At 53.0% G+C, this 15,260-nt stretch overlaps 1 protein-coding gene across 1 annotated transcript in view; it reads left to right on the plus strand.

Annotated features, from left to right (window-relative positions):
* The first annotated feature begins 9,362 nt into the window (after nucleotides 1–9,362).
* Nucleotides 9,363–15,260, plus strand: part of UNC5A (unc-5 netrin receptor A) — a 56,305-nt gene continuing 50,407 nt past the window's right edge. Inside the window, exon 1 of the mRNA XM_066342450.1 lies at nucleotides 9,363–9,698. Within this exon, the coding sequence (XP_066198547.1) occupies nucleotides 9,629–9,698 (70 nt within the window). The 5' untranslated portion in view covers nucleotides 9,363–9,628. The remainder of the gene's footprint in view (nucleotides 9,699–15,260) is intronic.

The raw sequence follows: 15,260 nt of genomic DNA on the forward strand, positions 1-15,260 counted from the left end.
CCATGTTGCAAAAATCTAAAATTAAGCAAAATTATGTCTGGTTATATGAACATGCATACCTGTGTGCATGCAGAGAGAGGCGCAGAAGGCTACATGTCAAGCTTCCACTAGTAGTTCCCTTCTTGGAAAAACCTGAGATTTGAAGATGAATTATTTGTAGCCTTTTTTTTCTTTTTTACAAAAATAGGGTATTCATGTTATATATGTGAAATTTAAAATTAATTTAAAAAGATGTTTCAAGGATGTAATTTAACATGTGAGGGCCAGCCCTCCCTTGGAAGGAAGTGGCATGAAGGGTCATGGTAGGGCACGGAGGGTCCCCGCTGGCGTAGGAGCTCCCCCACCCCCCACGCCCCCACCCCGCGCGAGGACTTGACAAACCCTTGGAGCTTCCCTGCGACAGGGCACCTCCCGCTGCCTTCCCACACTTGACCCTCCTTGAAGCTCCCCGCTGAGGTGGCTGGGGCAGACCAGGACTCAGTTCCAGGACTCAGGGAGCAGGGAGAGGGAGGCCGGGCCTGAGGAGGCAGAGCGCTCCGCTCCGTGATCCCATTGCGCCGCCGCGCCCTCGGGGCTGCAGCATCTCTGCTTCCTCCGGTCCTGCCCGCCGAGTGACAGCGTCCGCGTGCTCTTGCGAGGCGGGTTGTTTTACTAACCAGATAGATAAAGCATCTCTCTTTCTAATTACCAGTTTAATTAACCTTGGCACACAGTATGTACCACCCCCGGGGGGCTGAGTCAGAGCTGCCGCGCTTGGTGAGCATTACCCATCTGCTGTTCCCTGCCTTCAGCTGGCCCGCAAGAGACCAGGGCAATGGTCTCTGAGGGCAGGGGTGGAGCAGAGGAAAAAGTGGGTAGGGGTTGTCAGGAACCTCTTAGGAGGGTCTTGCTGTGGGTTCTGGATTCCAATAAGGCTGCCTCTTCTGCAAGCGAACCTGTGCAAGGTTGCTACAGAGAACTCAGCCTGGACCACCCCACTTGTGTCTCCCAAGTGCCTGCAGGGTAGCAACGTGCCCTGGGAAAAGCCTGGAACCAACCAGAAGACTTTGTTCAGCTGTTACTTACTGGGCAGTGATGCTATAGGTGCTTCCTTAAGTGCCCTCGGCCACAGTTTCTTCATCTGTAAAATGAGCACAGTACTGCGTAGGACAGGGGGCAACTTATGAGGTTTAATTAAGAGAACAGAGGTCCAGGTGCATTGTAAATTAAATCCATTCATTCATTCATGCATTCATTCATTTGGCACACTTATGGAGCATTCACGATGTGTTGGCAAGTCAGCAACAGTGAATGGGAGGAATTTAGAGACTGAATGTCTGGGTGACTCGAGAGTCACCCTCCATGTGCACACACACGTGCGAGCACACTCACTCCTTCCTGACCAGTCACCCACCCACATTCAGCACACACTTCACAGACACTTGCACACCACACATGGAAACATACATTCTCCTTCACAGCCACGAATAGAACATGCAGCATCTCAGAAACACGCCTACATGCATGAAGATGCTGCGTGACTCCCCTGTTCTCCAGAAGCATGAAGCTCAGGATGTCACATTGCTAGGAATTGAAAAGGCTCCGGTAAAGGGGTTTTTCTATATTTACTTATTTGAAAGCTTATTAAAGTCCTCACCTAGTTTCCTCTTCACTAACGCAGTGTCATTGGAGCCTCCTGGTGTCTGTGTGGGAGGTGAGGATGGGAGCATGTGCATCTGCGTGTGTGAGAGAGAAGCCTTTCTGTTCATTTGCATGTGGGATGCACTGGCATGTGTGTGTCTGTGTGTGTCTGTGTCTGGGTGTGGGGAGTGTGTTATGCTTATGCTCCTTAGAACTTTCCTCGACCTATTATGTTTCTCAACCTGTTTTACGCTATCACCATTATAAGGGGCCTAGTAGACATTTTTTCCTAATTGCCCCTCTCTGAAATTGTGATACCACAGACACACTGTATAGCTGGTTATGTATTGAATATAGATCTGTGCTTTATAGAGAGAAAGACAGAATTTTTTTCACCCACCTCCACCCCTAAAAGAGCCAGTGTCTTCCCCTTTGAGGCAATATTGCCCCTATTGAGAATTCATAATGTAGAGCAAGAGTTTCTGGTTCTAAGAGCCTATGGCCTTGGCATCATGTGCCATGATTCCAGTCTTGAGAGCCCAACTGGAACCCTCTGAAAATGAATATTCCTGGGCCCCACCTGGAGATCCCATAGTAGGCTTGGGAAGGAGTCCAGAAACCCAGACTTTAGCAAGCTCCCAGGGGACTCTGATACCGTGGCTAACGTCGGACTCTGGGGAAGAAGGGAGTTTAGAACAATCAGGGACCACCTAGTCTGAGGGGAGAGCATCTGTCTGAAGCCTCCACCCAACCCTAGAGAACTTGGAATCAACCACAAAGGCTAGGGCCCTGGCTATCATGGGCCCCCTGTGTTAGAGCTGCCCCAGAGATTTGGCAGCTGGGCTAGAGCCTATCCCACTGACCAGGACTCAGAGAAGCATGATGAAGAGTGTGTCCCCAAGACCAGGACCATGTGGCTGGAGCCTGGAACACTGACCCAAGGTGCCTGCACCCCATTTTCCATTTGTTTGATAGAGGCACAGATGACCCTCTCCACTGACCTGGACCTCCCTTCTGGAAGCCCTCCCTTCCCCCCAGTCCTGGGGTCTCAATGTGCTCAGCACTGGGAGAGGAAGCAGTTTAACTTGCCCTGCCCATTGGATCAGCCCTTGAATTGGAACTGGAGCTTCAAGCTGTCAGGAGTTGGAACCCTGTCTGGGAGTTGCCAAGGAGCTGGTAACAAAATCAATAAAAAATAAAGACCCCCTACCTGACCTTGCTCTTTGTGGGGGCCAAAAAAAAGGCTCTGCCCCCTTGGAGGACTGGACCAGTGCTAAGCCCCAGCCTTGGGTGTCTGAGTGATCATAACATAGGGGACCAACTGACTTGCTGTGAGTAGTGGTTCAGCAAAGGGTCACCACCCCAGGGCAGATGGGAGCCTAGAAGAGGGAGAGAGAGAGGCCATCGTTGTGGCTGAGGAATGGGGTGGGCTGGGGTAGAAGTGAGTCAGGGCATGATAGCAGGAGAGAGGGAGGTGAGATGATCATGGGCAGGAGATGGAGATAGAGGGAACCTGGAGAAAGAGCTGGGAAGGGGGCAATGTGATCTGGTGGGAAAGCCAGGAAGGCATCCTTCTCCTTCTCTTAAGCTTTTCAAGGCATCAGAGCATCTTGCTAATTGTTCATCTCCCAGAGATGCTAATGAAATTAACTCTGCAAAATGCTCATCAGGTCATCTGCAGAGGGCACGGTGCCAGGTTTCCATTTGGTCCAATCCCGCTCTCCTCCTCCTCAGCTCCTCCTGCCCATTTCTGACAATTTCCCGCCCCCTCCTGTTCACAAGGCCCCTCATCAGGGAACACCTCACCTTCCAACCTGCCTGAGAGTACCCAGTAGGGACACTAGAAATGGGGGTTGTGTAGCCAGGGAAACCTGAGAGTCTGAGATGCCATGAAGCTCATATAGCTGGAAAGGTTGTCTCTGAGTGTATTTCTCTGTGTGTGCATTTCTGAGCACGCATGCATGCATGTGTGTGTGTGTGTGTGTGTGTGATAGCGCATATATCATAGAAGCATGTATCTCTAATAAAACCATTTTTGTTAGACTGAACATTCTTGCAATCACTCAGCCCACATTTCTAGAGAACCATCTAGATTTAAATCTTTGTTCTATCCCTAATCAGCTGAGTGGCTTTAGATAAGTTACAATTACATCCCCTCACTGTGCCTCAGTTTTTGTATCAATACAATGGAAATGATAATTGTATCTACTTCATAAGAGTCTGTGAGAATTGAAAGAGATAAACCAGGTAAGGAATTTAGTCCTGTGCTGGGCATAGTGAGGGCTCAAGGAATGCTGGGCACTGTCCATAGTCCTGAAGGCTACCAGAGGAACTCTCAATAGCTGTGCTGAGGGCACCAGAGACCCAGGCACGAAGCTCTCAGTAGCTCAAGGCATCATGGAGAATGGGGACGTGAATAGTCTGTGCAGGAAAGAAGTGGGGTTATGTGGAAGCGATTTACATGTATGGGAATATATACAGAGAACTCATACATTTTTATTGATTGTGTTCAGTTACCAGCATGGAACTGTGTGAGTTAGGTGTGGGAAGTGCACATTTATGTCAGGAGTAGAGACTTTGTGGGTGTTGTCACACTGTGTGTGTGTGTGTGTGTGTGTGTGTGTGTGTGTGTGTGTGTGTGCGCGTGCGCACATGTGCGTGTGCATGTACGTATGCATGTGTGTTTGATTCAGGGTATTGGGGTTGGATGTTGTGGCTCTGGGTGCAGAACAGACTGGTCCAGAATGGTGGGGGGATCTTCTGAAGGAGTTTTTTTCTAGTTCTCTTTTCCCTCTTAACCCCCACACATACTTCACTCTCATGATGACCCACTGTCATTCCACCCTAACTTACATCAGGGAGGATATCTATGTCTTCTCCCACAGTCTGCAGCTTCCTTCTATGGATAGCACTGAGCCTTGCAAATAGTAGCACTGGCCAATGCCTGCCCTTTCTTGGGAGAGGCACTAGAACAGGCATGTATGAAGGATAATTCTGTATCATTCTTTCAAATGCAAATGAAAGAAACTCAAATTGGGCTTAAATATCAAAAAGGAAAGTGTATAAGTTCATGTAACTGAAAAAGCAGGGACATATCTGAGAGCTTCAGGAGCAGCTGGATCCAGGGTTATTGGATGATGAACCAGGGCTCAACATCTCTCTTCTCCAGGATCTTCTCTCCTCTGCCCAGACTTTACCCTCAGACACATGTTCCTCACATTATGACAGCTCCAGGATATCCTTTTCCCTGCTCCAAGTCTAGAAAGAAAGACAGTCTTTCTCTTCTTAGTTCCAACAAGTCCTAGAAATTAGCTCCAGTCAAATGGCTTTGATCACATGGGCACTCCGGAAAGAATCCCTGTGCTCCATGGGATAGCAGCTGCTGAGTGGCCAGACCTGAATATTCTCTGGAACTGGGTGGTAACATCACACGATCTCGTGCACTTACAGTGGGGATGGTGACCCTTAGAGAAAAGATGGGGAGATGCTGCTTCTAAAAGATAGAGACTGGATGTTGAGCTGTGGGAAGGTTTGAATGATGGGATCAGGGAAAGGACCATCAAGAGCCAATGTGGGGTTGCCAAGAGCAAGTCCTGCCTGCTGAACTACCTGTTTGAGTGGGTTGTTGGCCTGGTGGATCAGGGCAATGCTGGATGCTCCTGAGTCTGGAGCATCCTGGCTCCGCAGGGCATTTCTATTTATTTTGTGGATGCAGCAGTGAGATGTGAGCTCAACAATGGTGCAGTTAGAAATTTCCCCAGTGGACAAAAAGAGAAGCTGACTTACTGCCCTTGTGCCACTCACAAGGTAGCTTGGAGTGTGACCTGCTAGGCTCTGTCCTTGGTCTTGGCCTCAGCCACCTATTTAGTAAGGACTTGGTTGAAAATATGGAAGACTTCCTAATCTCATCTGAGAATGTCTGGAAGCTGAAGAAAATAGCAAATCCCCTGCCTCCACACCCTGAAAAATTCCATATGGAAAAGAGGTATTTGTTGTAATACAATGGAATAAAATAGAATTGAGATGAAATAAAGTCTCTGCATTTAAATTCAGAAAACCAGTGCTTCAGTGATAGATAGAGAGCACCCAGTGGTTGGCAACACTTATGGCAGAGACCTAGGGCAGTATGCTTCCAAGTCAGTCTTAAGGTCGCTGGCAATTAGAAGTAAGTAGAAATAGCCACGAGGGGGGGGGTGTAGTTGGGAAAAGTTCAGATGATTAGGTCCCTCCCAGATATGGTACTGGGATAAGTCAGGACCTAGAGATTTGCATGTTAACCAGCATCACAGAAGCTTCTGGCATATTTCCAAGTCAGTGATGGCCTTACCACAGGCTCTAAGTTCCTCCAGTCCAGTTGGCATTAACAGTGTAATGTTACAACCAACAAATGATTGGGACACTGCTTATGCATCAGGCCACATGGGCAGGAGATGTGCCAACTTCCTTCAAGAGGTGACTTCAGAGGAGCAGCCATGCTGGAGAGCACCATGCTGGAGAGCCACCCTGCTGCTGTGCCAGGGACAGAAGCAGAAGTGTATGGTCCAGAGGGAGAAAATTCAGAGTAGACCCAGACATTGTGTTCTGAAGTAAAAGAAGAAAAAATCTTCTGAAATAACAGAAGCAAAAGAGAGCAGACATGCTTGGTATGGATCCAGAAAGTAAACCCAATGAGCAGCAGATTCTTGCTTTCTAGAGAAGAGAAACTCCTGGCCAGCAGAATGGTTGCAGATGAAACCTACATCCTGTCACTAGGATATTGCAAAGGGACTATAGATTCTTGTTGGCGGGTACTACCTAGATGGGGTCTGACCCCTCCCTTTCTTCAAGTCTGGGGCTCAAGGCCTCCTCCCCCAATGTCAGGAGCCCTCCTTCCATTTGGCCATCTACCTTCAGGTCTGGGATAGGTCCTTCCTGGCAGCCCTCCTGATTCTTAAGCAGATTCAGAGAAACTTGTACAATCCCATCTTTGTAAGGACATCCTGCCCCTTTTCCTGACACTCCCTGAGTACCACTTGGAAGGGGACAGCTGAGCCGAGATCTGCATGACTAAAAGGAACCAATGTGCGAAGCTCTGGGGACAGAGTGTTCCAAGGAGTAAAACAAATAGGAAGTCCTGACAGTGGGGATGAGCTTGGACACTGAAGAAACACAAGGGTGGCCACATGGCCTGAACAGAGGTAGGCAGGGCAGGTCATGCTGGGCTTGAAGACTGTGGCCATCATGAACACCACCGTTGATGTACTTCAGCTGCTGCTTTCCAGGCATATGGGAGGATTATACTTTCTGGCCTTCTTGGGTTTGGGCTGGGGGCCAGTTCTGGTCAATGAATTGTGAGTGGAAGTGACATGTGTCATTTCTGGGCTGAGGCATTGCTTGTGGTGGATGAACCCTTAGAGCTCCTTTCTCCTCTTCCTCACTGACCAACAGTGTTCCAGACAATGGCTGCTTTGTCAGCCTGGGTCAGCGAGTGAGGATGTCTGGAACAGCAGACTCATGATGGACAAATAAGAAATGAACCTTTGTTGATTTAAGCCACTGAGATTTGAGGACTGTTTGTTACCATGACATACCTATTCTATCCTGACTGCTACACAGCTAAAGAGACAGAACCAGAGAAGTAAACAGATCAACCAAACTGAACAGAAAAGAAGTCTGTTTACTTTCCTGTACCCCAAACCTCATTTCCAAATTTTAATCCCGGAGCAGAAATTGCAGTAGGAGGAAATGTAAGGAGCATGGACATTGACATCAAACTTCCCAGGGACCCATCTCGGCTAGCCCTGAAATCACTGAATAAGGTTGGCCTGAAGCATAAGGCACTTCCCTTCTCTCAAGCCTGAGTTACCTCGTCTGTATAATGGGGATATAATGTTTATTTAACAGGACTGTATGTGAAGAACAAACCAAATAAAAATGTTTAAACAGACAGAGCAGAGACCAGCACACACCATTATGATATTATCTCATAATCCAGTCCCTAATCTCAGTCTTTCATCCTCAGACACCTCCTGCCAGTACCCAAACCCCAGATCCTAATTAGTTCCCTCTTTTCCTGGGAGCCCCAAATGCAGGTTGTGCTCCTGTTCCACCTCATCTGCTACCTCTTCTTTGGGAGCAGCTCCCCTTAAAACACACACATGCACGCACGCGCACACACACACACTCCAGTTGGCTAAATCAGCTCCTCCTGACACATAGGTACAAGTAACCCCCTAAGAAGAGTTCAAAAACCAGGAGCTGATACATAGTTGTGGACATTTTCATCTGGGTTCACAACAGGTTTCAATATTTTTGTTTTTCAGTTAAAGATTTTGAATCAGAAGATTTCACATATAATGGCTTCTACTGAGATCTATGGAAGAAAATGGAAAGACGTGGCCAGTACTGGGCCATATTCCACCCACCCACCCCAACTGGCACCTGGAGCAGAAGAGCCACCTGTTCCTTTCCATGGAACCCCATGCCCAGTCTCCAGTGCTGGCGCTTCCTCCTTGGCGCTGAGCTGGGGGCCTGTAGATGGGTATCTGGACATTAGCTGATATTTCTTTATAGTAGAGTTAAGAGAAAAGCAAAAACATTTCTTAACCCTTTTCTATCAATAGTGGGAAACAAAAGACAGACCGAGAGAGGGCCTCGTGTTTCAAGAAATATAGTAGACTTCTTATCTTTTTGTGGAAGCAAAGACCATTCTTATATCGTCCAGCGTGCAGCACCAATTTATATTATCGCCCCGCGCTGTAGGCGTTTTAGTTTGCGACCCTACTTTCACCCTTCTCATCCCCCTCCCGACCCAGTATAGGACCCTCTCTTTTTCTGACCACTAGCTCAGGCGCACATGGTCGCTTTTCTTTGTCTTTCAAGGCAACCCTCTGTTTATTTTAACCTGATTAGGGAATGGGGGTGGGGAACACCCATTCTCCAGCGGTCATTGCTGGAGGCTTTGGAAGAAAACAGGACTTGCCCAAGGTCAAAGAGCTAGAAGGCAAAAGCGCCTAGACCCTACCCCAAGTCTCTCTAGTTTCCAAAGCCCAGCTGGTTCCTTCACGCCCAGGTCTCCTGCGCTGCGCGCGCTCGGGGAGCTAACACCGCGCACCCAGTCAGATATGCTGCGCCCTGGGGTTGTTTTCTTTAGGCGAACGGCGCTGTGGGGTTAAGGAAACCTTGGGTAATGTTGGGTTATGTGCTTGGGACTGAGGGTGGCCCCGAGCCTGGCCAGCCAGGGCATCTCTGCGAGCCGGCCAGGCCTCCGGCGCTCTCCCGCAGTCCCCCATCCAAGCCGCGGGCTGGTGGCATACCGCGGTGCGCTGACGGCTTCGGAGCGCGGCCAGGAGGCGGGAGTGGGGTGGAGTGGAGAGACAGAACTGCAGCGGAACCTGTCCCAGGCACCCCTACCCCGGGCCACTCTCTGCAGGCTGGCGCTGCGCCGGAGTCGCCGCAGCTCTGGGCCCCTCCCGAGCCACCTGTGTGCAGACTGGCGGGCCCATTAGAGACCGGATCCGAGAATCGATCCACTCCGGGTTTCAGACTTCTGGCCTTGTCCCTGGAGACCGCGCGGCGGTGGGAGGCCTCCCCGCCCACCACCCCAACTTCTCCCCGAGGGAGCCTAGGCTGGCGGTGGCCCACGCGCGGCGCGGGGTGACTCTGCCCCTCCTTCCTCCCCCCGCCCCGCCCTGCCGCCGCCCCGCCGCCGCCCCGCTCCGTTATTCCAGTCCGGGTTTTGCGGCGCCCGCCGGCCCGCTCCCGGGCTGCGGGTTCCGCGCGGCGGCTGGCTGCTTGCGCGGCGCGGCTGGCGCTGCGCTCCGCCCCGGCTGCATTGCTGCGCTCCGGCTGCCCAGGGGAGCCACGCACCGCGTGCGCCCCGTTGCCGGCCGCCCAGAAGCAGCGCAGTCTGCTGGCATGGGCCCCAAGGGCGCCCCGGGCTGGGGCTCTGGGCTGAAGCGCTAAAAGCCAACCTCGGGCTGGCGGGGCCCCGCTCCCGGCCCGTCCGCCTACCCGCCCACCCGCGGCTATGGCTGTCCAGCCCGGCCTGTGGCCAGCGCTCCTGGGCATAATCCTCGCCGCCTGGCTCCGCGGTTCGGGTGAGTCACGTGCACGCTCTGGGGAGGCTTTCGGGAGACAGTGCATGCTAACGCTCGCTGCTCTGGGGAGGGGTCCCTGACCCGCGTTGCCGGACCCTGTTAGGAACCCCCCGAGGCCGAACTTTGCAAGGCGGGACGCGGGGGCTGCCTCTCGTTGCTGCGCAGCTTCCTTGCGCGCTTCCCCGGCAGCCTGGTTCTGCCAAGTCCAGGAGCAGCTGTCAGCGCGCGGGGCTGGCTAGTGTAGACGCCCCATGTCTCCGGGCGGGGGAAGTTTGCTGATTGCCCGGCCCCAGAGCAGGGTCAGGGGTTTGAATCAACGCCCAAGGGAGCCTTACTTTGAGGGTCGCGGATTTAACAACATCCCTAGGAAATCGAGGATGGGTAGCATCTGCCTCGAACAGCTTTTCGCAGTTCCCAGCTTGGCACCTGGCCTCTGCCCACGTCCAGAACACAGTGTCTTCCTCTGTCCCCGCCACACACGCTCGCACACGTACACACTCAGGCGTGGAGGTGCATACACCAGCCCCCAGTCCTTGCAGCTCCCACAGAGCACTGCGGGCCCCTGGCTGGGGTTGGGGCTCCTGCCTCCCTGGTGCGTGGGGGCCAGAGTTGTGTAAGGTGGGTCTACTGCCGCTTCCCCTTTTCCCTTTTTCTACACAGCCCTGTATGTCTCCTTGGCCACCCTAACCTGCTTGGTAACTCAGCCCTCAACCCACCTCCTTTTTGGGGGGAGGGGGGAGGACGAGTCTCCTGCATCCTTTGTCTTCTCTTCCTGAGCTTCCAGATTGAGCTGTTGGGGCTACCTGATCTCTGCTCCCAACCCATGTACTTAGCAGAGCTGAACTTATGTGTGTATGGGGGGGGGGGGGGTCATTTATGTGATCAAGAGGGCCTGGGGCTTGCCATAGCAATCCTTGATTTTTGCTACCCCAAGAACCAGGGAAGTGCTCCTCTGTGTGCTCCCCATTTTTAATCCTGGGGGTATCAGGAGAGGGTTAGGGTTCCCAAGGTTCAAAGCCACACTGATTGGAGATCAATGAGCGAGTGTTCAGAGACCAGCCTGATGATTGAGGCTGATAGCTGTTTCCCTAAAGGGACTCTGTGTAGTGCAGCCTGTACCCACCACTGTCTGGCTGTCCTCCCATCCGGGCCCCTCAGTCTTCCCTCTACCCCATCCCATCCACTCCATTTCCCTTCTAAATCACCCTATCACCCCTCTTAAATCCTCACTTTAACAAACCTTTCTGCCCCATTATCTCCTCTTCTAATCCTGACCGAGCTGGGAGGCTACACTGCCACTGGGTGTGTGTCCATATTTCACACATGTGCATGCTAGGAGTGTGTGTGCTACAGTCAAGGGGTGCACGTTGCACCACTGACCGTGGTGAGCTGGAGGTGTTCATGTTCCTCACCCAGGCAAGGTGTTGCCGGACACCAAGTAGGTGTCCAGGGAAGGTTTACTGAGTCGGATGTGTGAGAGGGTTATGTGGTCATATCTGCATATTGCCCACATGAGCACATGTAAGAGCTGTGGGTTGGCATGTGTGCCCAGGTGATGAAGGGGCCTGGCGGTGTGTACAGCACTGGTATATCTGTGGCCTGCCGCACATGTGTGACAGTTGTGAACAGTTGCACAGGTGAGCATGTGTAGATAAGGGAGTGACGGGTGCTGGTGAGACAGAGAACCACAGCCATGGGGTAGGGGGCACATGGATTCCTCAGGAGGTCACAGAGTCAGGGAACTGCATCCCTGGTTGGTGGGGCACCTGTTGGGGCCTGGACAAGGTTATCTGGGGAGCTGGCAGGTGGGCCCCTGTGCTGAGGACTGCCTCAAACAGCCTGCCTTCAGGCATCTACTCACAGCCTGGGGGAGTTGCTGCTGAAGGGCACAGAGGGGCCCTCCTTCTCGCCTGGGCCTCCTACTGTTGTCCCCCACAGGCTCTGGGCACATGTGCCCAGACAGGCCTGCCCTGTGTTGACCCTGGCTCCTTCTGCATTGCCCATCAGCTCCTCACAACATCAGCTAGGGAAAAAAATGTGAGTGGCTGAGGAAGGGACTGCCAGCCAGGCAGCAGGGGGCGCCAGGGGCCAGCTTGATGGCAGCCTCCTGCTCCCTGGGTGAGCGTCTGCTCTGGGTCACACAAAAACCTGTCCCTTCAGCACATTTACCCGGTAGGCCCCTCTCTGTGCCGCACACATGGGACCCACCTGTCTCACAGGATTTCCCATTCATGCTGTCACCTGCCTTTCTGACCCTGTGGGCTGCACATACCTGTAGGTTTCTCTTCACACAGATCTCCACAGTCCTGGGGGAGGAGTACGTGGGGAACTGACCCATCCTGACCCCAATAATTTGTCCTGGTGGCCTTTTCCTCAGGCCCCACGTCCATCCTCAGGGCTGGTTTGGGACCCCTCTGTCTACCTCTCACCCCCAGACTGGAACAGTTGATTGGGGGGAGGGCGTCTTAATTCTTTAGGGCTAAGTGGTACCCTGCTCTCACTCACTCTGCCTTGGGGATGGGGGGGCTAGGCTTTGGGGCCTCCAGAAGAAGGCTGATCTTCTGACTCCCCTTTGCCTGTGTTGGGAGGGGTTTCCCCGAGGAGCCCAGGGATTGGCATAGATTCAGGTACCAAAACCCCAATCAAGAGGCACTGGCCTGGTTCCTAGGAGCAGCCAACTTTGGTCTCAGCCAGGAGCCAGTCTCCCACCCCCCAAACACCCTGACCTCCACTGTCTTACATCCCTTCCTCCTGTTGGCGCTGCTCTGGGCCACAGATCTGCAGACTCTAGCTGTTCAGCCTAGAAGTCAGGAGCTGCCATTGGCCCCAGGTGGGGCACCCCTTCTCCAGGGGAAGGTGCCAGTGCTGGGCTTGGCTGCCTCCTGGGAACGTGTGTCCACACACTTGATGCCTGGGCCTGCTCATTCCAGGCCAAACATTTCCTGCTCCCCCCTCGCCCCTATTCCCTGAGCCTGGGGCTGGAAAACTTAGTCTCCCTCAACTCTCCCTCCTCCTTCTCGCTTCATTTCTAATTTGTCACCAAGTCCTCCAGCTCAGTCCTACTTGTGACATTGTTTGTGTCTCTCTCCTCCTGTCACTCTCCCCCAAACTCCTTTCTCTCTCACCCTTTTCACCTAGACCAGTTCCATAGTCACCCGCATCTATGCCTCTCCCGAGCCTCCTCCACCTAGACCAATGCCCCTGGTGCCTAGACTGGATCCTGAGCCTCGCCAGTGCCTGCCTCCAGCCGCAAGTCCAGGGACCCTTCGGGACGCCCCTGAGTCACCACACTTCACTGGGCTGATCTTTTCAAAGGGAGGTACCCTCCCTAATTCTAACTGCTGCTGGGCTGTGCATCCACACCCCAGACAATCGCCAGCCTCCTCAAGGAGGCTGGAGAGCCCTTGCCTTGCAGAACCTGTACCCCTTGGCCCTGCCAGCTACACTCCCCACCCTGCACCCCAATATCCTCAGCTCTATCTGGAGTGTTCTGCTTATCTTAGCTTTCAGCTTTTTTTTTTTTTTTTTTTTTTTTAAGACTTGATTTATTCTATTTTTAGAGAGGAGAGAGGGAGGAAGGAGCAGGAAGCATCAACTCCCATATGTGCCTTGACCAGGCAAGCCCAGGTTTCAAACCAGCAAACACCTCAGCATTCCAGGTCGACGCTTTATCCCATTGCGCCACCACAGGTCAGGCAGCTTTCAGCTTTAATCCAGCCTCCTCCAAAAGGCCTCCCCAACTCCTCCTAGAGCCCATGCGGGGGCCTAGGCATAGTGATGAGCGCTGAGTGGGCTACAGGACAGAGGTGCTGGGTCCTTGGCCCTGGAGAGGCACTCGTGGCCTGGGCCAGCTGCCCTTCTGGACTGAGCCACCTTGCTGTTCACTTGCTGTTCAAATGCTTCCCACAAGTGTTGCCATTATCCATGGCACTAGGACCCTGCTCTCAGCCCCCAGCATGCTCCAAGTCACAGCCAGCAAGTACTTTTTCCCCTCTTTATTTCCTCTGCCTGAGTTTGGGGTCTTTGGCTAAGCAGGGAGGGCTGCTGCAGCTGCAGAGGGGGAGAGAAGTTTGCTGCGCCTCCTCAGCGCTTCTCCCCATCCCTGTCCTTGAACACAGACTGCCCTGCTCCAGGGCGGCTGGAAGTGGCACCTGTCCAGGGCAGGGACGAGCAAGGTGAGACCCTGCTGTGGGGTGGCTGTGCCCTGGCCCCTTATACAGATAGCAAGGCATCTCCCATGACTGTCTGTGTTTGTGGATTCCTCACACAGGTTGTATATCCGTGTCTATGGACTAGGAACACCCCTTCCCACCTCTACCCCTTTCAGGCATAGATGTTCCCAGATGGTTGTCTTCTCATGTGAATGTCGTTCTGGGTCCCAGAGCTGCAGACTCAACCCCCTGAAAGGTGGAGCTGAGGGGCACTAAGCCATGGCATTGCCCACCCTGAATGGACAGTCTGCCCTGGGGGCCTCCTCCTCAGCCCCACCCCCACCCCCATCCTTGGGGCTGGAGTTGACACCAAGACTTGGGCTGCTCTGTGCAGCACCTACTTGGAGCTCCTGATTGAGACTGAGCCCCAGGAGAGCCCGGCCCCGGTCCCCACCACACTTGCTGCTCAGATGGGTGCTCAGCTTCCTATAAGCAGATCTACCAGTACACCCTTCATTCTTCTTGTCAGCTCCCATGGGAATGGTTTCAGAAGGTCTTCCTGCCTTTTGGGAAGACTCAGCCCCTCTTCCTATCAGGTGGAGAAGGGCAGGGGTTTTGGAGGCAGATGGGCCCAGGCTTCAGGCTAAGCCACCCAACAAAGAACTTTTACTCCCCAGCCTGTTTCACATCTGTTATGGGGTCACATCTGCTTCCTGGGGTTATGATATAAGTTGATGGGCAACATAGAGAGCACCCCAGGGTGGGCCTTGACTTGGAGTGGAGTGCCTATGGTTTGTCTCCTTCCTCCATTTTTCTGGCATTTGAAGGTGCACAATTTAGGACAGGTGGGGTCATAAGCTGCTTCGGGCCCAAGCCTGGAGATAGGGGAGAAGGTCCCTCATGTGAGCTGCTTCACTTCTTCCTGCTCCAGCCCCAGGCAGAAGTCATTGCCCCACTCCCCATCTGCACACTCACCACCCCCTACAGGGACTCAGGCTTGAGTACCTCCACAGGGTACAGAGCCTTGTTTGGGGGTTCTGTGAAGATGATTTGGGCTCAGCTTGTCCTGGAACTGTGTGCTGATGGTCGCCTTTGACACACAGAACATGGCAGCAAAGAGGGATGGGGGCCCTGGGTGGACCTCAGTTCTAGTCTTGGCTCTGCCGTTGGAATGCTTTGTGATCTTGTACAAATGACTTAAGCTCTCTGGGCTGTTTGTCTCTGAATACTAAAGGATTGAACTTGATGACGCTATTGGGGCAGAGGCAAGTGCCAGGAGGTGGCCTTGGGAGTCTGGGGTGGACTGTGTACTCAGCAGCAGGTTCCCCTAGACACTGCTCACACTTGCCCAACACCTACCAAAGCCACCCGCTACCCTGGCAGCATCTGGCTGCATTGCCGTGGAGCCAGG

Source organism: Saccopteryx leptura, chromosome 6 (assembly GCF_036850995.1).
Source record: "Saccopteryx leptura isolate mSacLep1 chromosome 6, mSacLep1_pri_phased_curated, whole genome shotgun sequence".
NCBI classification, from domain to species: domain Eukaryota; kingdom Metazoa; phylum Chordata; class Mammalia; order Chiroptera; family Emballonuridae; genus Saccopteryx; species Saccopteryx leptura.